Source organism: Filicampus tigris, chromosome 14, assembly GCF_054856515.1.
Source record: "Filicampus tigris isolate MCC_2025a chromosome 14, RoL_Ftig_1.0, whole genome shotgun sequence".
Lineage (NCBI taxonomy): Eukaryota > Metazoa > Chordata > Actinopteri > Syngnathiformes > Syngnathidae > Filicampus > Filicampus tigris.
The window spans coordinates 5390337-5411482 of NC_141230.1; the positions used below are offsets into that span (position 1 = coordinate 5390337).

General features: G+C 40.5%; 1 protein-coding gene across 17 annotated transcripts in view; it reads right to left on the minus strand.

Annotated features, from left to right (window-relative positions):
- caska (calcium/calmodulin-dependent serine protein kinase a) overlaps positions 1-20428 on the minus strand; it is a 135257-nt gene extending 114829 nt beyond the window's left edge. For 14 of the 17 annotated variants that reach the window (XM_086051244.1, XM_086051234.1, XM_086051229.1 and 11 more), the window contains exon 1: positions 19706-20428. In XM_086051244.1, the coding sequence (XP_085907370.1) occupies positions 19706-19764 (59 nt within the window). In that variant the 5' untranslated portion in view covers positions 19765-20428. The remainder of the gene's footprint in view (positions 1-19705) is intronic. The other 3 variants (XM_086051241.1, XM_086051239.1, XM_086051237.1) reach the window with 1 other exon arrangement.
- Positions 20429-21146: the final 718 nt, after the last annotated feature.

Below are 21146 nucleotides of genomic sequence, written 5' to 3' on the forward strand. Positions count from 1 at the left end.
CGGTATGTCAACACAGCCACAATGCGACCATGCGGCTGTACACTCGCGCCTCTCCCTCATACACGGTCATCGATGCCTTCTTATCTTTCACCTGCTTTGTATGCCTTCACATCACACCTCTGTGGGGTGTTGTCATAGTCAGCTGCAGATTACCAAACATCTTTTCAGCAAACACCACTAACTTGCTACTTGACACGCACAACACACACATCCATATAGTCCAAATGAATGATTTAGATATCCTGTTGCTGTCCTTGTCACAGAGGCAGCAACACGCCCACACAAACTAGCTTGCTACTATAGCGCTGCTTTTCTCGTTCACCACAGCAGCAAAGTAGACTCTGTGGAAAATTACACAGCTGGGTCCTGGGCCAAGGCACAGAAAAAGGGTATGCTAACATTAGCATGCAATATATATATTTTTTATTTGTCATGACGGTATCAACCAATGAGTGAAGAGCCCTGTATTTTCTTACATTTTGTCATTCAGAAATTTTGAGGCAAACTATAGACGTTTCCATGAGTAAAAACTGGATTTTCAGGGGAAATACTATGTTTTTATTCCAAAATATTGCATATTTGTGGCATGATATGGTATTGACATGGCAAACATATTTCAAAATAGCATTTAAGTGTGAACATTATTTCCTACCAATTATGATTCTTTACAGTTGAGCTCATAATTTGTGAAATATTGCCAAAAATCTCATCATTTTCTTTATTGCTACGTTGTGTTTAACCATTGTGCTATTCTGATATGTCTTATAGTTTAATTTGAATACCACAAAAAAAACATTTTGCTGGTCACTCATGTTTTCTTCATCCAATCTTACAAATTTGTATGTAATGTGTATCTGTATGTAATGTATGTGTCATATGTAAAGATAAATATTGAATTTCTGTTGCAAAAACATTGTTTTTGGTCAGAAAATACGATACAATATAATTTTATAATAAATATTTAGTTCCACTCATTATCTATATTAGGGTAAAATTGGTTTCCAGTCCTAATAAGGTTGCTCCTTGGTGGAGCTCAGCATTCTAGTTTATGAATGCAAAAAGACAAACTAAATATATCAATATATTTCCATGCCTTTATTTAACACGGAAGCCTTTTTTTAAATACTTTCTTCCCTCAATACTAACGCATTATTTTGTCAATGATAACGATAACAAGACAGTCATGAGATTCTATACAGATAAAAGAAAAATAAAATCCACAGTGCGTTGCGATATTAAACGATATTTAATCAAAGTTAAAACAATCGGCTCTAAATGATGTCCTCGTCAAAACAATATGAATAGCGGAGTAAAAACACAAAGTAATAAACCATTTGTGGTTTATATGCGTCAGGTTCTGCGTTATATTACGTTATCGATATTTTGTCATCTTGATCTGATAGAGATCGTCTCTTGTAGTCAATACCTTTATCTCAAACAAAGTTATCTAACACACAAATCAATACGTTTGTTTTGCCAGGCGAGATGGAGATTATGTGATTAGTGTTTATCATTGGTATGTGATCGGGTACATTGTCCCTTTCAGAAGATTATAGCACTCTTACACAGCCACATTCTTTATAATAAAAAATAATTGCAATATACAGTACATGCTGCCGCTACATTGTGAACGTAGCCTCAAGATGAACGAGATTTAAACTGATTGCTAAACGCTTCTTGCCACTGAATCCAGAAAAAGAGCTCAGCTGGCTTCTGGGCTGATTGCTATTCAAACAGCACAGGTCTTTGGGCTTTGATGTTGCCACAATTATCCGTTTCCAAAAAGTAACAGGAAAATGAAACTGAACGTCCAGAGATGGTTTCCCTGGTTCAAATATCAAAGATCACCCGTGGTACACAACGCAATTCAAGTCATCTAGCAAGGTTTTGTTTTTGGGTCTGACTCGCCCCTCCCCGACAACAGAGGGGGCATTTTCAATAAAGCGGTAATCCGCCCACATGATCACACGGTGCAAACGGGTTTACAAGCATAATCTCAAAGGTGCCGATTGGATTGGAGGCCTACTAAATGTGAATTGACGGGAATCTCATCGAGAAAAAATGGAATGCATAAATGCCAAAAATAACACGAAGCACTCTTGTTCACAAATTACAATTAGCTCATTAATTACTTAGTTTAGGTTGGGTTTACTTTTCAGGTCCGAGTGCCCAATTCAGATTTAAGACGTACAGTGTTTATTTACATGTGCATTTCAAGTGGCACGAGGGGTGGGACAAAAAACGTTTTCAACCAGAAAACCATTTTTGGATGTAAAAGGTGAGAGTGCATCGGATCCTACCAAATCGAATCATTCCACTTTGAAATCTATTGAGATACATATCGAATCGTCTTTTTTTGGAGGGATATATCTTAGAAGGAATTGGCACATTTACAGGACCGACAAATTCATTCAAATGTGTGTAAAATAACACAAAAGTAATTGCATGACACACTATCGAACTTAGCCATACAATATCAAATCGAATCATAATCTCACTGAGTCGAACTGAACCAAATCGTTCCACTTTCAAATGTAACCGTTGTTGAATCGTTTCGCACCGAACATATCAAAAACAATATCGAATCATCTTCCGTGGAGAGATGCACACCCCTAAATGACACATATCCGATATGCCCGTGTCCACACTGACGGAACACACAAAATACCCGTTGTGTGCAAATGTACAAATTGTATATAAATAATACCAAAGCATTAACACAGAAGTAAGCAACACAGTAATACACAAACAACCGGAATATTCAATAGTACTCGGTTACCCTGGGCTGACTCTTCTACGCTTTGATTTAAATGAGGCTAACCTCTGCATCACTCCACTCGGCGCCGGTGGCAATTATTTTCTTGATTTAACGATCGTTCTATTTCTCATGTAGCATATTTCGACCGTATTTCAGCGATATGCTTTTTCTTTAGTTTAGGTTTACAGCATATGTGTGTGTGCTGATGCGGGTGTGTATGCATCACCAATCAGTATATTACAATGATTTCTAGCTCACATTGACAAAGTATACTCACTATGTTTACACTGCATTGAAACAGCTCAAATACTTACTATATCCGGGTTTTATTGACAGTTGCACATTTGAATTGTGCCACTTAAGAGTACAAAAAAAGTAAAAAAAAAGAAAATCAAATATGAAGTGTGGCACTTGAACCATGCAGTGTTAATCCAGCCTTAGATGGGTGTTTAAGTGACCCTGCAAGAATTCTGAAATTAACAAAGGGCAGGATTATGAACTAGAAAAGGAGTAGACAATGCAACATTTCAAATGGATGCTGAGCAGTCACAGCTAAATAAAAGTAGCTTTGGAGGAAGAGAGTTGAACAGAGCGAAAAAGTGTAATCTATTAGAGCAATTTAGCAGCGGGCCTTCAAGCCTGCTGCCACTGGCGACTTGTGAAAATGCTTTCCACCCCCTTTAATCTCACACGAGACTGCTTTTCATGCATTTGTGTGTTACTTACTTTATTTTTTTTACTTTTAGGCTCTGTAAGCTTCAAGCACCCTTTGTATGCCTATGATATCAAATATTCAATAGTAGTAAATCTTCGCATTTGCAACGTAATGAGATGCTTGTTTTACGCAGAAAAATAGCTTTATCAGCAACATAACAGAAAACCAAGCATTTATCTGCCTTAACATTTTTCATACAAAACCAAGCAAAGCAGGATATCACTGCAACTGGGTGCACCTTCACACAGCGCGCCCCAATCGGAAAAATGCAGACGCTGGCTTCTCTGACTGTGTGCGAGATATACTGTAAACGACTTGTCATATAGCGACAATTGCTTTCAACGCAACAAGGTGTGAGAAGTGAATGTCTGGTGTGACCCTGTCCCACAGTTCAAGCAATCACCATTTACACAGCTCTTACAGCAAAGGCGAATTGGACGCACCAATCTCCACTTCTGTGCTGTAAACAGAACAGCGACAAGGAAAATGACGTCTTTCACCGGCAATGTGAAAAGGTCTATTTTTTTCTGAGCCAATCTGACAGCGTAATAAGCCTCTTCCACACAGAGATCATGAAAAATTGCCCCATCAGAGATGTAAATGAATAACCCAGCGTTTATCCACATTTGCCTTTTATAAACATCTGGGGCTAACTTATATCTTTAGAATGGATTATTTGAGTAACTGCCTTGAAATTGACTTTGCATAATCAGAAAATGAGTAGAGGTTGCAGTTGTGAGCTCAGGTTGGCGGCTGGCTGCTAACTGGCTAAACGTGAGCCCGTCTGCGCGTCAGTTGTGGACATACACGCCGTGTATGATTGTGCTTGTTGCGCGCTTATTTTGTTACCATCTGTTCGATGGAGCAATTGAAAGTGCACTTGCAGCTGTGACTATCCTTGACCACACGTGGCGCTTTGCAATGCTTTATAACTTGTGGTGCTAGGCTACATTGAATTCATTCAACATGTTCCTGTTACCTCATATGGGCAATCATAGACATGCTGTTGTGTAAGCCAAGAACTGGCTTTACTGTAGAAGACACATTGTACTTTATTTATGATTAAGTGTGAAACTTTAGACATTGAGGTCATGCTCATACTGAATCTTCCTATGAGTCATTATTGTTTGCATGGACCCTTGTATTCCGATTAGAACTAAACCAAACGGAATGACAGGAATGACCAAATGACCAAACGGAATTAAAATGCTGTTTACATGTGACGTGATCTATTCCGATCTGCCGTTTACATGCGCCACAACATTAATCAGAACAGCCGTTTTACAGCCATGTCACGCGGGGATTGATGTTAACATCATGTGATTCATCAATATAGTTCATTCATCTATTTGGCACAGTAGTTTTCTGTTTGAGGTTTCTGGGAGCGCTGCAAATGTTGCATTTCCTTCAAAGATACATCTCTCCAATAACACACGATTCTATACGTATCTCGATATATTTCAAAGTCAAAAAGCAATTTTTTGGGGGTTCAACACAGTTTTTGTTACACTCCTAAACAATTGTTTTTAATGTGTTTAACATCAACAAGTATGAAACTTAAATGCTGATTTAGTCCTCGCATGAAAAATATGAATTTGAAAATGTTACATAAACAGCATCCTCGAAAGGATTGTGTTAGACCACAGATTCCCTCACTCATCTCGCGGTTTTCACCTGACCTCACAAGATGATTTTATGTATAACTATTGACGTAGCATAAATAAAATGACACTGCTGCCCCATCAAAAGGCCACTAGGTTGTCAGGCCAGAGAGAAAGAGAGCTGACTGGCCCACACAGTACGGCTCATTGTGTGTGTGGGCTATGACCTAATAAACCCTTCATTGCATTATTCCACATTATTCACCAGCACGCACTCCAGGATCTCGTGCTGCTGGTTACATCCCCAAAATAATAACATGCCCCACTCTTTTCTGACATTATACAAATAGTGAGACAGAGCTCCTCTTCTAATCAACTAATCGATCAGGCGTTGACCTCCTTAGTAGTCCCTGAATCCGAATGTCTCATCGGAAGATATTTTGGACAATTTTATGCTTTCAACTTTGTGGAAACAGTTTGGGAAAGACCTTTGTCTGCTTTTCCATTATGACCGTGTCCCTGGGCATTAAGCAAGGTCTATAAAAAGCATCTTTGGAGTTAACTAATTTTCAAATTAAGTTAAAAAATGTCTAAAAATGAAAATCAGTTGGTCATTCATTCTTAAGTCGAAATGTGTTTTTTTTTTACTTCTGTATTTATACTACTTGTTTAACCAAGCAAAAATATTTTTTTTATTTTTATTTTTTATTTTGATCACTTTCTGAATGTCTGCCTTCTCTCAAAGCAGAAGTCAACCCAAACATATTTTTTTACAGAATATGTTCTGTGCAGCCCCACTAGTTGAAATACGGCAATCTGATTAATATTGCGTTTGTGGAATATGAGTTAAGCAGCAAAATGCACTCACTTTTAACCATCTCAGGGGGCGACCATTTTGTCACTTCTGTCGACTAAAAATGACATCACTGTTGCTCAGCTGAGCTATGATTGGTCGTTATCTGAGCCCTGGGCGTCTGTGATGTCATTTTCAGTCGACAGAATTGACAAAATGGCCGCCCCCTGAGATGGCTAGATTTTGCTGCTTAACTCAATGCTGCAATATTAATCAGAATGCCTTGTTTCAACTAGTGGGCCTGCCTAAAACACATTCTTGAAAAAATATGTTTGGGTTGACTTCCTCTTTAAATGTAAAAAAAAAAAAACAAAAAAAAAACAAAAACAAAAAAACACACCTAGCCTTCAAGAATGTGGGTCAGAAAGCAGTAAGTCACTTCAGTCTCAATGTGTGGCTTTGACTGTTTGCTCACTGTTTCCAGAAGCCAGCTGGCATCTAAGAGCGCTACAAAGGAAATATCTTTTCCCTGTGTTCTATATAGTAGGTGTTCCTCTCCGGGGGGTGCAAGCCATATCCCAGGTGACGGTGTGTGTTACTTGGCAGGCAACTGGTTTGGACTGAAAAGGCCTCAACTGAATGACGGCAGCAAGAGAAAGGAAACAGGGAAGCAATAGTAAGACATATACCAAAAACAACATCAGACATATTAAATTCTTTCAACTCCAAATGGACCTCCAACAAAAATGACGATTTAAACATGCACAGCATGAGAGGTAAATAGAGGTTTATCGTTATCAATTCTCACCGAAGCTGCTGTCACACGCTCAGCTTTGCGACAATGATAAAGTGCCGTCGGTCAAAAAGCAATGTGAGGAAGTGCAGTACTCCATGCCTCAGTGCTCTTAGGCACTCGGACTTGGGCATAAAGTCACAAATTAAAAACAGAAAGTCCTGTCCAATTATAAAGTAAGTAAGATGTTTACACGGCACAGTGGTTAGGAGCCGCTGCAGACTCTTCCCTGCAAAGTCACTTCTGTCACTCTCTAAGCTTTTAGGCAGTTTATATCTCGAAGAATCTTTGACAATGTGGAAATCCTCAGTCATGCAAGAGGAGCGCACTATTGAGCTCACAAGGGAAAGCGATTACGCTTGCCAATCTGACGAATAATGGTAGGACTACCGGTTATATTTTGGAGCAGCGCTCTGTCTATGAGAAATTTAATCAATTAGTCAAATGAGATCACATGTCGCTGGAGTCCCAACTCACCGGGCGACCAGAAAGCGCAAATCATTAACAAATACCAATTCAAATTATTATTTCATTATTTCATTACTGTGCAATCCTTTGATGTACTTTGGTATACAGTGATCCTTCGTTTATCGCCGGGGTTACGTTGCAAAAGTAACCCGCGATAGGTGAAATCCGTGAAGTAGAAAACGTCTTTTTTTTTTTAACAATTATTATAATGTATGTTTTAAGATTTAACATTTTCTCACATTTCTCTCATGTTTAAACACACTCAAAATTCAAATCTTAGTAAGAAAATAAGTATACTGTACATTATTATTATTATTAGTTATTATTATTAGACTAATTGTTAATATTATTTTATAAAGAAACAAAGGTCAAAACCTTTTTTTAAACTTCTTATGTTGTGAGTTAAAATTGACCTGTTTAGAAAATCAAGGGAGGAAAAGAGGATTTAACTTTGTCTGCTTTTTCGTTTATTCATATTAAAAACATTGTGTTAGGTGATTTTTTTTTTTTTTTTCTGAATAAGCATTAGAGCAGGTCACACTGACCCATGAACATTGTTAATAAATGATCATAACAGGAAAAAGGCCTAAACATCTGTTTACTAAATAAAAATATAAACATTTTGTGGCCAAATAATGATGACACATTTTTGAACTAACAAATCTAATTTTAATTAACAACATATGAGGTGGGCACGGTGGACGACTGGTTAGCACGTCGGCCTCACAGTTCAGAGGTCGTGGGTTCGAGCCCGGCCCCGGCCTCCCTGTGTGGAGTTTGCATGTTCTCCCCGTGCCTGCGTGGGTCTTCTCCGGGTACTCCGGTTTCCTCCCACATTCCAAAAACATGCAAGGTAGGTTAATTGGACACTCTAAATTGCCCCTAGGTGTGGTTGTGAGTGCGGATGTTTGTTTGTCTCTGTGTGCCCTGCGATTGGCTGGCAACCGATTCAGGGTGTCACCCGCCTACTGCCCAAAGTGAAACTGCAACACATTTTCAAAACAACACGTGTGGGTTGCGTGCAAGTATAAAGGCAAACTGCGCACAGCACTGCCGCAGTGACGTGCTCGCGGACGTATAAAGGAGCCTTTAGGCATACACCGACAGTAATTTTACATTTTAACAAAATGCCTGAGATTAGCATAGCGTGATAACAATATATATCGTATATGCGATATAAAAGGTTTACGATATAAGTGTATATTGATTACATCATACATACATATCGTACTTTTTGGACGATAGTCGCACCAGTTAAAAAAATTCATCATCAAAAATAAGAAAAAAACATACGTCGCTCTGGAAATTTATTTTACAAAAAAAAAACGAAACCAAGAAAAATTTAATATAAACTCTCCATTCCCTAATTGTGGGTGTGCTTGGAAATACGCTCCAAGCGCGAGCTGCTTCACTTCAGAGCGTTCTTCAAATGTACCGTTCGGTTGTTCAGAGTGCCCCAAAACGAAGTACCGTATTTTCCGGACTAGAAGTCGCTCCGACGTACAAGTCGCACCAGCCATAAAATGCATAACAAAGAAGAAAAACGCATACATAAGTCGCACTGGAGTATAAGTCACATTTTTGGAGGAAATTAATTGTGCTCTTAGTACACAACATTTCCACCGAGCTACGATGGTAACATTTAGCTAACAATCACACATGTAGCATACAAGAAAGTTACGGTAAGATAACTTTAAACTCACCAAAACGGTTGTAGATTGATTAAATAAGTCTTTTATTTATCCTCGACCATGTAGAATGTTTCCAAGTCTCCAAAAGTATTTATGTATTCGGTCGTAATTATCTCTCCCCCGCTCTCAGCTCCGTACGTGTGGCTGATGCAAGACCCCAGCCAGTGTCTTAAAGCAAGTACACTATTTTGTATAGATGTATATTGATAGACAGTCAAATTGTCTTTATCATACTATTTTAATTACTTATTTATCAAAATGTTAGATTTTAACCGTTTAAATTATTCATGCATTTTAATAGCTTTTAGGATTTATCTTTATGTTTCTTTATGCGGGTTACAATAAGATGTGAAATGATATACACTATACATGTTATTCTGCCCGTTGTAAAGTCAATATCTAATGCAGGTTTATATGCAGCCTTAGAACGCCCTCCTGTGGTTGTTTGGTGTCTTGTTTGCTGACTTTGAAATGGAGAGAGATACAATATAATGTGTTAATAATTTCACACATAAATCGCTCCAGAGTATAAATCGCACCCCCGGCCAAACTATGGAAAAAAAAAAAATGCGAATTATAGTCCGGAAAATACGGCACCAGACCCCAATGTCTCAGTACATATGGAAACAGTTCAGGCACAAGTTGGTGATTGCTTTATAACATAGGTTGCATTCGAAAATTAATGAGAAGGCAGCGTGCTCTGCCTTTCTGAACGCACACACTCTCGAGTGGTGTAAAGGGCATCAAACTTCTGCTCTAACAAAGGCAAGGTTTTTCATTTTAGTAAAGTAATTTTCATTCATAAAAGGTTGGGAATCACTGATTTAGTCATTGTGTTTCATTTTATTTTCTTCATGATTTTTACATATAATCGTGTGGTCTATGAAAAAATACTTTATAAATAAATGGAGAAAATATCCCCCAAAACTGCCATTGTGAAAGTATAAAAGTGTTCTGCACAATAGTTTGGATTTATTGACATCAAACGTGAGCTCATATGATCACCTCCACAAAATAAAAAATACAGCGGCGATTGCTTCTCCACTAACACATGCTGAAGTGGACGAGAGCACACGAACCCCGACTGGTTATATTTTGGACATTTATAGCTTCGCTAAACTCGTGTCAACTCTCAGGAGGCAGACGGCGGCTGGCAGCGGGCAGCAGGCAGCCATCAGGCGGGCATGGAGCTTTTATTTTTTTTGTTGCACGGCAAGTAAGGCAATAGAGTGTTTGCAGACGTCTGATGAATTATAGCCACCCAGTTTTGAATGCGGTTAGTTACAATGATGGCTGATTGGATATCTGTCAACAGTTCAACACACAGTGAGTTGTTTTAATTTAGTTTACTTTTACTATACAGTAGTTGACTTCTCTTTACACATGTATGACAGTTAAGTATGTTCAAATGATCCTTAAAACATTCCTGTTCAGTTAAAGGTTTTATGAAAGTGAGACTTTGATCCTTGAACAAAAATGAATTACTTTTAAATTTTTCCTACTGAAAATGGTTTGGAAGTCAGAACAACTTCACAAACACGATTGTGTCCAACTGTGAAGATTCCACTGTAACACATTTTGACCAGACTAATGTGTATGTGTTTGTTTGACCACTGAGAACAGCAAAGTTCAAGCAGGGGTGTTTGTTCCGGCTTGATGGGAATGCATAAATATTTTAAGTGGCCAAGTGTGAGATCTCGCTGCTATATGTGTAATTGTGCGTGCTGGAACCAGCCATTCAGCACATTTTCTCCCACCCTCCGAAGTCCAACAGAGTGGCTTAGATTATATTGCACATGCTGCTTGTTCACATGCACGCACACACATAGACACACGCACACACCAAAAAGACCCCCTGGAGGCGAGAACACAACATGCATATCTCCCACAAGGCTTGGGACCCCATTCAGTCACAACGCACTAGTCCAATTTTATATATATATATATATATATATATACACACACATACATATATATATATATTAGGGGGGGCGTGATTATGATTTCCTATTCCGTATATTTTAATAACTCACATCAAGCTTGTCCTCAAAATATATAAAGAATGCTCAGCCGGCCTTTGGTCCTGGCGTCATCTGCATTTTTTTTTATGTAGCACACGGACAAAACCAGCTGATGAGGAGAGCCCAACCCAGCACTCATCAACAGTCATCATGCAAATTTCAGTCAGGCGTAGTAAATAACATTCAACAATGCATCAACGTCATTTGGACTGAATCATCCGGCTTGTGCAAGCTTTTTATATTTGCATTCCTTAGATTTACAAAGAACTTGAATTTTCCTTTTTTTTATTATTTTTTTTTTTTATTCAGCAGACTCCCTCTTAATGTGGATTCATGATGATGAGGGGGACATTAAATTACTTAGGCTTGAGATTTTATTCAAATTGATCTCCTCGTATGATTCATTTTTCTTATTGTATGAGACCACAGCCTATGGAAAATATTCGGGCTGAAACTAACGATAGCAATGTCAAAGTTCACTAAATACTTCTAGTAGTTTAAGCTGATCTAGGTATTTACACTTAAAAGGTGAAGTCAACGCAAACATTTTTTTCAAGAATATGTTCTATGCAGTGGAGCTGAATGATTTATCGTTTTGGGACTCTCGGACAAGGCGATTTCAAGATCAAATCTGCGTTTTTTCCACAGACCCACGCTCATCAATCAGCGGCTACTGTGGAACATTCCATAGTACGGAACGTACGGTCACACTAATCAGCGCCTAAGTGGCGCTGGCATAAAAAAAAAAAACCCATTGCGTCCACGTCACATTCCCGCTGTCACCCATACTCCCGAAAGTCATGTCTTTCGCGGCTGCTTGGCAGTGCTAGCCGCTAAGCTACCTTGCTTCCTCCGCAGCAGAGAGGAATTTATTTATATCTTATGTAGGTCCGTGCGCAGCAGCAGCAAGGAGCTGTGTGGTGACAAATAAACGACCCTACTAAAAGGTAGCGGCGTGTAGCGCTTTCACCAAGGAGGAGAACGAGGAGTCGCTAAGCATGCTAATCGCAGAGTCGGGAAAGACCCAAAATAAGTGCTTAGGTGTACAGAGGTCTTTTCACAGAAGTCCGGCTAGAACCGCGTTTCGTCCGGAGAACCAGCAGCTATGAACACGCAATGTGTATCACAATTAATACGTATCCAGACATAAAATAAGACGACGGCTACATTAACAATTTAGCACACGCTCGAATATCGGAAGACGCGTGACATCAGCCTTGACGAAGGGAACGATGTCAAAAGTATAATACTTATAGTATCAGCAATGTTATTTGCTTATATTTGTACTGTTTTGTACCACAGAGTATTGAGTTTTGAGATCTACACAGTAAAAGGCCTCAAAATTATTTTTATTCAAATCAGCTTTGCAAAAGTTTTTTTTTTTTTATTTGTTAAATAGAGGAGCATGTTTACATGAAAATGCAAATTTTGAATGAAAAGAAGCAGAGAGAAGAATGAATAGTATTGTATTGTTTAATTGAATATTTATACATGATGGCAAGTAGTACAGTAGGTCTTGCCTTACTTGAACCCTTTTAAAATCTTGAAAAAGGACGGCTTCCCTCACAAAACCTCTTTAGTGTACTTGCATTAAGTAATAGTTTTAATGTATTTGATGGTATGATGTCATTTTCTGTCATGTTTGTAAATGTATGTTGTAAATGCACTGAAGCTTCATTTGAAGAAAATCGAAAATCGACTCGAAATCAAAGTAATATATATACACTTAAGATACTTAATGACATCCATCCAGGCTCTGTAAAGCCTACTCCAGTGCCAGGAAGTATGCAAATGAAGGGAAATTCTGTGTCCTCCTACTTGAGTAAATCATCTCTGTAGAAATATAGTACATGATAGGACAGCGTCTACTGCTAAATCTTCAGGGTGTCCATTGAGATGGCTATCTTGGCTCCATTTGCAGCATGCGGAGACAGATGTTGGCCTCGTAATAATTTAATGGGTTTGTGGCTGGCGGCATCAACCTTGTGGCAACTGCATTCTAATTGAACCTGGGTGGCTTGCGCAGAAATGATTGTCGCCAATCGAATAAAATGAACTTTTGGCCCCTACACTATGCTTTTATTTTGGAGAATAAGCCAGAAGACAGCACGGTCCAGAAGAATCTTCTGTCTCTCGACGTGAGAGTCAAGCTAATGGACCACCTTTCCCTAAACTCTCCAGATCCCCTCACTGACTCTGATGCACCGTCCATCCTAAATTGACTGGCCTCATTCTTGTCTTGTTTAGTCTTCACATCTCTATTTACTTGCTCCCATCTCGCTTGATCCTTTGCTTTTCTTCTCTGAGTCACCAACTTTGAGGCAGATGTGCAATTTCTACACAAGCTTTGAAGAACTATTTTTTTCCCAAGCACACTACAGGGGGCTATACTATCTACATTGTAACTTTACAGAACTCCATAAGTTTTGAAGCACTTGGAAAAGCATATCTTTAAATTCACACAAAGCCCTGAACTTAGGGCAGTCTTGCAAGACTTCAGACTCAGTTAGCATCTGAAGGAGAACAGACCACACCTTTTTCAAAGTTTATTTGAAGTAGAAAAGACCAAATACATTACCAACACATTCAAACGCTGGTAGAGGTGAGGAAATGTGAGATTTCCTCACTGGGGTCTTATAAAATTGGTGTTCTACTTCACGTTGGCTGTAGTCTCACTCTGCCTCTCAAGAATAAATACTGCACAAGGAGTACAGCTGTGGCAGGAAATAGACTAGTTGACTTGTATTGGAAGGTTACAGGCTATAATTCACTTAAATTAGTAAGAGAACTCGGATGTGTGTTTGTACAACTGGCTCGTATTTGAGTGTTTCTGCTGGCCCATGTGAGCTCTGACGGTGCACACATCCAAAACGTCCTACACAAAAGGCGCTGCTAAGATCTCTGTGGCTCGCCACAGGTGCGTGTTTAAGACATCGTTTTGAGGCTTGCCTAAACATGCAGCATTGGTCTTTTCGGCCTGTCTAGAAGACCCGCGAGTAGTCACCCAGGCTTTGACTGACTGACTGTCAGGTTTGTGCACCCAAAGGAGGGCCTCATTCGCATGACGCTCGCTTATTCGTGCGTTGCTTAAAGCAGGAACAGACTCGGTTCCATTGCGCTCATTCAAGCGCCTCTGTTGTGTACAAACACGAAGCAAGCGTCTCCCTTGACAGTCTTTCATTCCTCGGCTGGTTTGTGAAACGCTGTGATATCAACTGCTACTTCCCCCGGTGTAGCGCAGGTACTGAAGCTTATTTTGCAATACAAAAAAGGTGAGCTCAAAGGATGTGAAAGGGAATAAACGCCTGGAGAGGATGGGCCGTCAAAAAATAAACACAGCCGTTTATAACCAATTTGGGTTATTAGTCATCCCGGTGGCATTAGCACAGCAGCGAGGAAATGTCTCGAATTAATTGCACGCACAATTCTAAGAACACTGCAGCAGTGTCGTTGGTAGCAGTGGCTTAGAATTAAGCAGTGCTGCTTTACTAGTGCATGTTCAAATACAGAAGTGGCATTTTTACATTCTGACTGCAAAAGCTAACTGAGTTGCTCACACTACACATTCAAGTTTTTGCTGTTCCATTTACATAGCCTTACGTTAGTGGTGGGCAATATGGCCAAAATATAATATCACAATTTTAAAAAAATAAAATTACGATCATCATTTTATCATGATTCTTTATTTACATCGTGTTTTTTTTTTAGACTAATGTGCACATTTTTGACCATTTTCCTCACGTTAAACACATAAAACATATTTGAAATGTATATAAAACCCTAAAAGAAAAAGAATGACATTTTAAGCCAGCTAAGCTTTCTGAACAGGTTTTAATTTGAATTGTGCCAATTTTTATCAAAATGTGCAGTGAATGAAAACATAAAAGGTAACATAACGTAAACATAAAACCACAGCTCGTAACACGGGCCTAGTACTTAGAAGAGTCATTTAAAGCCCTCATTTTCCACTGTTTTAATGGGAATCATGTCCCAGCAAGGTAATAAGACACTGCCTCAGTTACTTCTTTACACTGCTTGCTTGTTTTTTTCATATGGAGTGCCCTTGATGAATGACTGTGTTACCGTGGGTTGTATTAGCTTGGAGCTAGCGGCTGCCTCTGGCTACCATGTGTCTGATCACCGTTTGCTTTGGCTGTCGGCGTAGTTTTTTGGGTGCCGTCTCTGCAAGTGATTAAACAGGTTTGTCGTGTTGCCATTTGACGTCCGAACCGAGTCCCTGCAAACTTCGCAAATAGCTGGTTTGCGCTTTCTCCTCCGAGGAAAAGCAGAACCAAATTGACACTGTGGATGGAGTTTCTTTTCGGGACCAACTCTGCTTTGTGGAGACTTTCCGCTATTACAAACAAACAGGGAGGCAGGGAGTACCACGTATGATGCACTGTGCGTTCTGTGATTGGTTGGTCGGGTATGCGTCAGCGCCATAGAGCTAAACTGTATAGAATGTGCCCTGTAGACGATCAAACGATCTTTCGGCTTTATGAGATCGTTAACACGTTAAAGTCCTTAACGATTTAATATCGTCATATCGCCCACCCCTACCTTACGTCTATGTCTCTTATGTCTTACGTCTGCAACATGTTGCCGACAACCTAAACCAATTTAGAAGACATTCCAGTTGTTTGTGGACTTGGAACGCCAATGTTAAAAACAGTGCTAATAAGAGCATAAAACAGGTTGTGCCTCATTATTTAATACTGTAATCCAATTTGGTGTGCTGCTCCTTCTGGTGTGCCCGCTGTGGTCAGGTGGGAGGTAGCACTATATAACACAGAAAGGTGAAAGGCTGGTTGGCAAAATTACTTGCTGACAGACTGTTTGGTTTACAGACTTCACGGTCTACCTTCTCTCATGTTGATGATTTCGTTTCAGATGTTATATGTACGTTCTACTTTCATTATTGGTTTAATTAAGAACAGATCTGAAATCTATTGTGCAAGTAAAATGCTGTTAATCCCAATGGATTGTTCTGTGTGTATTAAGTTAAATTGACTGGCACTTTGAGTTAAAAGAAAGAAGAATTAAGTTCAAATAAAAGACATTCAAAATACTTCATTTTTCATTATTTTTTATTTTACAAAGAAATCGTAATCGTAAAATTGGGTATGAGAGAAAATCTGGATTTTCTTGTTGGGCAAAATGGAACAGCCCTACTATCTGTCTACATGTGATGTATCATTTGTGTTCAAATATCAATTGCTTAAGGGGATTATAAAACTGAAAATATTGGTGCTAACCGTTAGCACATCAATTACATTTTCCATTACATGTTAGCACTAAGCTAACGGGCCATTCTTAAGACAACATAGTTTGGTTGTTTTAAATATACAATGTGTAAATCTCTTTTATGTTAATTTAACATAAAATTTCAGATGTGACAAGCATAAAATAGCTTGAAGACTCTTTTTTCGTTAAACGTATTATTTGCCAAAAAGCTGCTTATGGTGAAGTGACTTGAGTTTGCTGCGACCATACAGTGTTCGTATCTCAAGTTTGCGCTCGCAAGACAAAGCTAAAAGTCTGTCAAATGACAGCTCGTATCTCCAAGAACTCCTCAGTCAGGTCACTCGTATCTCAAGCCCCCTTTGCAGGTAAAGTCGGAGCCATCTTATGATGACAATTGCTTCTAAAAGAAAAGTGACTGTGTAAAATCCACAATTCTGTCCTGCCTCGTAGAGCTGTGGTACTGTCTCTGGAGTTGGAATTTGGCAGGGTCAACTTTGTCCCTCATCCTGTGATAGAAAAGGTGGAAAAATGTTGCTAATGTGAAAGGCACGTTTATTTCAGCACGCACTTTGATGGAATCATCAGCCTCTTTAAAGGCCCTGGTACACCAAACCGACGTCGGAGGTCGTGAAGTGTTGTGGCGTCTGAATGCGCCGTCTGTTTGGTGTAGTGGCCACCGTCGTAGTGTCGTAACCCGTCTGTAAGCGTCTTGGGGGCGGTTACGCATGTTGAATCGGCGTCGCCAGTCGTGACCTTTGGTCACTCTGATTGTGGCAAATGCGACAAATGCGGAAAAACAGTGAGCACGCCTCCCCTGCCTTAATCTTAACCTTAAAAAAGAGCGAGGGTTGACAATGTAAGTATTTCACAATACCGTGTCAAGAACGTGATGGTTTACTTCGCGTGGGAGTTCATCGCGAGCGAAGAATATAGCTGAATGCATTTTTTACGTTTTTATAATCCGCCCCCGGCCAACAGCTTTCTGGTTGGATTTTTCTAACAATGAGAAATAGTGACTACCGCCGCCGATTGTATGGAGGGGTATTACATCTCCCGCATGCGCAGAAGGTACTTTAATGGTCAGCGTCGCTGTCTGTCTTTGCGGTGTATTTCTCCAGCGTGACGTGCCGACAGCCGGCCGGACGCCACAGGGGGTAAGCGTCTGTCACTGTTGGCCAGCGTCTTTTTGGTCTAACTAGGCCTTTATACAGCGACACTGCAAATTTGGCACATCAGTCAAAATCGAAGACCAGACATTTATCTGCTGTTGACTTTTACAAAGAATCCAGCAAAGGTGGGATACATGGGCACCTTGACACAGCGACAATCAGATCATTTTATGAGTCACTACCAGCGTCTTTTGCGATATGTATTGTAAAGCAGTTGCAATTTTACACTGCATAGTTCAAAGAAGACAATTACAATTTTTTGCTCTTGAATGGCACAATTGAATCGGGATATGGACGAGAGAAAAAACAAATGAATTGGATATCTTCTGATCTGTATCAGGCCTTTTTCAAATGTACAGGAGATAACCATTTGTGCAAATTATTGTGCACTGTAAACACACAGATCAAATAAACCCCATCAATGTGACCTCTATACACACTCACATCTGGCAAAATTACACAATTAAACACAATTAAGAACATCAAACTACTGCTAAAGCATAGACCACTGATATCAAACTCAAGGCCAGGAGCTAGACCTGGCCCACGGCATGATTTTATGCCGCCCACTGAAGCAAATAATGTGTCTATTTCATCTTTCCTGCTAAACTGACTACTTTCAACTTGGCAGAAAATCTATACAGAAATTGCAATTTTCACTTCTAACAGATACTACCAGCATATTTTCCACTAAATCCCTTCCAGACATAAACTGAACTATATACAGTGGATGGTACGGACCGGATCGGTCACGAAAAATAGAAAATCTGTGTATAATTGAAGTCATTAGAAATTAAATTGAGGGAGGCGGGAAAAAATATATACATAACAGGGATATACTTTCAATAAGTGTTTTCCATGGAAAAAATGGAGGTAACATCTTGTGTTGTAGAATTTATTTATCACTGTTGACTTGCGTGTGATCCCTGATGATGTCGTGTTATACTCTTCTAACTTCGGTGCATTTAGCGTGGGTTCAGTTCCAACTCAGTGATAGTGTGAATGAGTAAATGGTGGTCTGTCTCTATATTTGCCCTGTAATTCACATTTGATCAGTATTGGGTATAGTCTGCCTTTCACCTGAAGTCAGTTGAGATAGGCTTCAGCGTCTCACGATCCCGAAGAGGATGAATAAAGCAGTATAGAAAACGGATGGATGGATGGATGTTGGCCTCGGTGTTGTCACTGCTTCGCGTTAACGCTTGTGTCATCTCTTAGGTGAAATGTGGGCTGCTGCGCATGCGTGTTGTGCCTTGTGTTTGGTGAATGTAACTACAGCATATCTGATGTGTCACTTGAAATGTAAACGGAAAGAGACAGTCCCGCTAAAATCTGACGTCATATACTGCAGGCCAGTGCTTCCCAACCAGTGTCATGCCACTTCAGTCCGAAAATGTTTTGTTTATGATAATAATGTATCTTTGCTTATCTATCCATGACAGTGAGGTAACGTGATAGGCATAGCAATGAAAATAGTCTTCTCCTCCTTGGCTGAAGGTACATTTCTTTCTTCAACCTGTGTATCCACTTTTTGTGACATTTTCGTTTCTGGTGTGGTGTGAGATTTTTCTTTCTTATGCGAGTTGTGATTTTGCTGCTCAACAAAGGTTGACAAACACTGCTGCAGGCATTAAAATTGGAATTCAACCAAACCAAGTGGACTTTGCTTTCAACACACCAGGGCGGGCGGGAGAAGTGAAACTTCACACTTCTGTCCCGCCTGTCCAGCATTCCCTTGCATACAGACGCCATCCCGCCTCCTTACAGCTGTGCTACCACCTCGGAGGGGAGACTAATTGCCATGTCTCGACTTTCGTTCCCTCCGTTCTTTAGCAGTTCAACGTCGACGCAGAAAATGCAGTACGACTTGGAGTCATTTGCAGTGTTAATGTACGGCTCATCTCATGGGAAAGATGTGCACACATTCGGGTTGAATGTTATTCCAAGTGGCCGAGATGAACCTGAACCGTCACTCCCTAAACATGACCAGATGTGTGCGGTGTGCATGACTCAGGATGGTCTGTGCGTGCGCGTGTGCGTGAGCGTGAGCGTGTGCGCGCGCGTGTGTGTGTGTTTTGTGGGGGTGTACGCGCACGCGTGCCCTTTAATCTGTGCATAAAGTTACCAACTGACTGGAATCACGTTGTGCACTGGTGCAAACGTAATGGATCCTAAACCCACGTTGGCAATAAAAGTGGGAATGCTACAACTATTTTCCATGACATTTCTTATTGGTGTGTGTCTCACAAATACATTGCCCTCTTACAAGCGAGTTCAGAGGTCGTCACAGGAGAGATTAAGGGATCATATCATACACACCAACGATGCTACTATTGATTCGACCACAATGACGCCACATTAAAAGCGTGCACATTGCAATATGAGCGCTGCATCGCGCTCGCTAATTGGAAAAGCGAAATGCGGGACTAACAGCGGCAATGCAAACACTTACTTCCCGATCACCTCGCAGAGCTCGTACACATCTTCGAAGAGAATGTCGTCGTCCGCCATAGTCCCAGTTCCACCGGGAAGGTGCAAATCCCGACTAATACTGGTTTAGACTCCAAACAGAGAGGGAAAAGGGCCACGACCAGGTGACCGTTGACAGGAATGACTGACAAACGTCGCCCGCGCCCAACGGCGGCGGTGTCGTCGGTGGATAATTCCCGGTTAGCGTCCGTGGAAGCTCCCCCGACCACCCCCGGCTCCCCCCTGTAATTCCGCTGCGTCGTTGGGTACGAAGCGGTGTAGGGGGAGCTCGGTAATCCCGGTGTGGGAGACCACCACTAGTCCGGCCCCGCCTTTCCCAGTTTTCCCGATGGCACACTCCGGAGTGAGAAAGCAAACGACTCTAGTCTCAGCCTTACAATCAGTCCAGCCGGCTGTGTGCGTCCACTTTAATTTGTGTCCAGGTGTGTTTACGATGAGCTTCACATCCCGAGAAGCCGCCGCTTGACAACCTTCGTGTCCGCCGGGACGTGGCTGCACAGCGTCGCTCCTCTCTCTCGCGACGGTTAAATTGTCGGGGAACAATCCAAAAGCGTCTCGTCACGTCACGCTTTACTTCATTCCACTTCTCTTGGTTCGTGTTTTCTTCTCCACATCAATGTCTTCCGTTCAGCTCCACGGAGCAATCCAGAAAGCCAAGCTCCGCCCACCACACCAGTGGTTGTGAAACTGCTCCCCGCCGTCTTCCATGTTGGCTCAGGGAGGATTCCCAGAGTTCCTTGAGGCCGGGTGAAACAGTTAGAGCCAATATGGCGACGTGACAGACCGGTACGGCAGCAGTTTCCTCAGGACTTTTTCATTGGTTAGGGGAGTCCTAGTGGTGTCATAGACTTGCGAACAACCTCGCCATTCAAATAAAAAAATATCCTCATGTTGTCAGTGTTATGATTTGTATATTTTCATATATTGTGTCAAATGTAAAATGTATTTCACAGTTTAACGTAACTACTGCAGGCATACTTCCAAATTACACACCTTCACATAACCATATTTTACATTCGCTTTTTATCGTTCATGCTTCATGTTCTTCTTATCAGTTATTACTTTGGAAATAGCGAGTAGCAGTAAGACAGTTTCCTCTAGACTTTTTCCACTGGTCCTACACCCAAATACAGTATGAATACTGAAAGAAATGTTACATGTAACCTATCTTTAGGTACAAATCGAATGTAATGGCATTCATCTTACATCTACCAAGAAAAAGCAAACCTAACACGGGATGCCACCATCCTTAATAAATTATCTAATTGAGACGTTCATTTACTTTATATTTTGGTAAAAATGACAAAGGTTGACATCATGATGGTGGACGAGTGTTCTGAACTTTGAGGTTGGGTTCCAGGTCGAATTTGGGCTCCAGCCTTCCTGTGTGGAGTTTGCAAGTT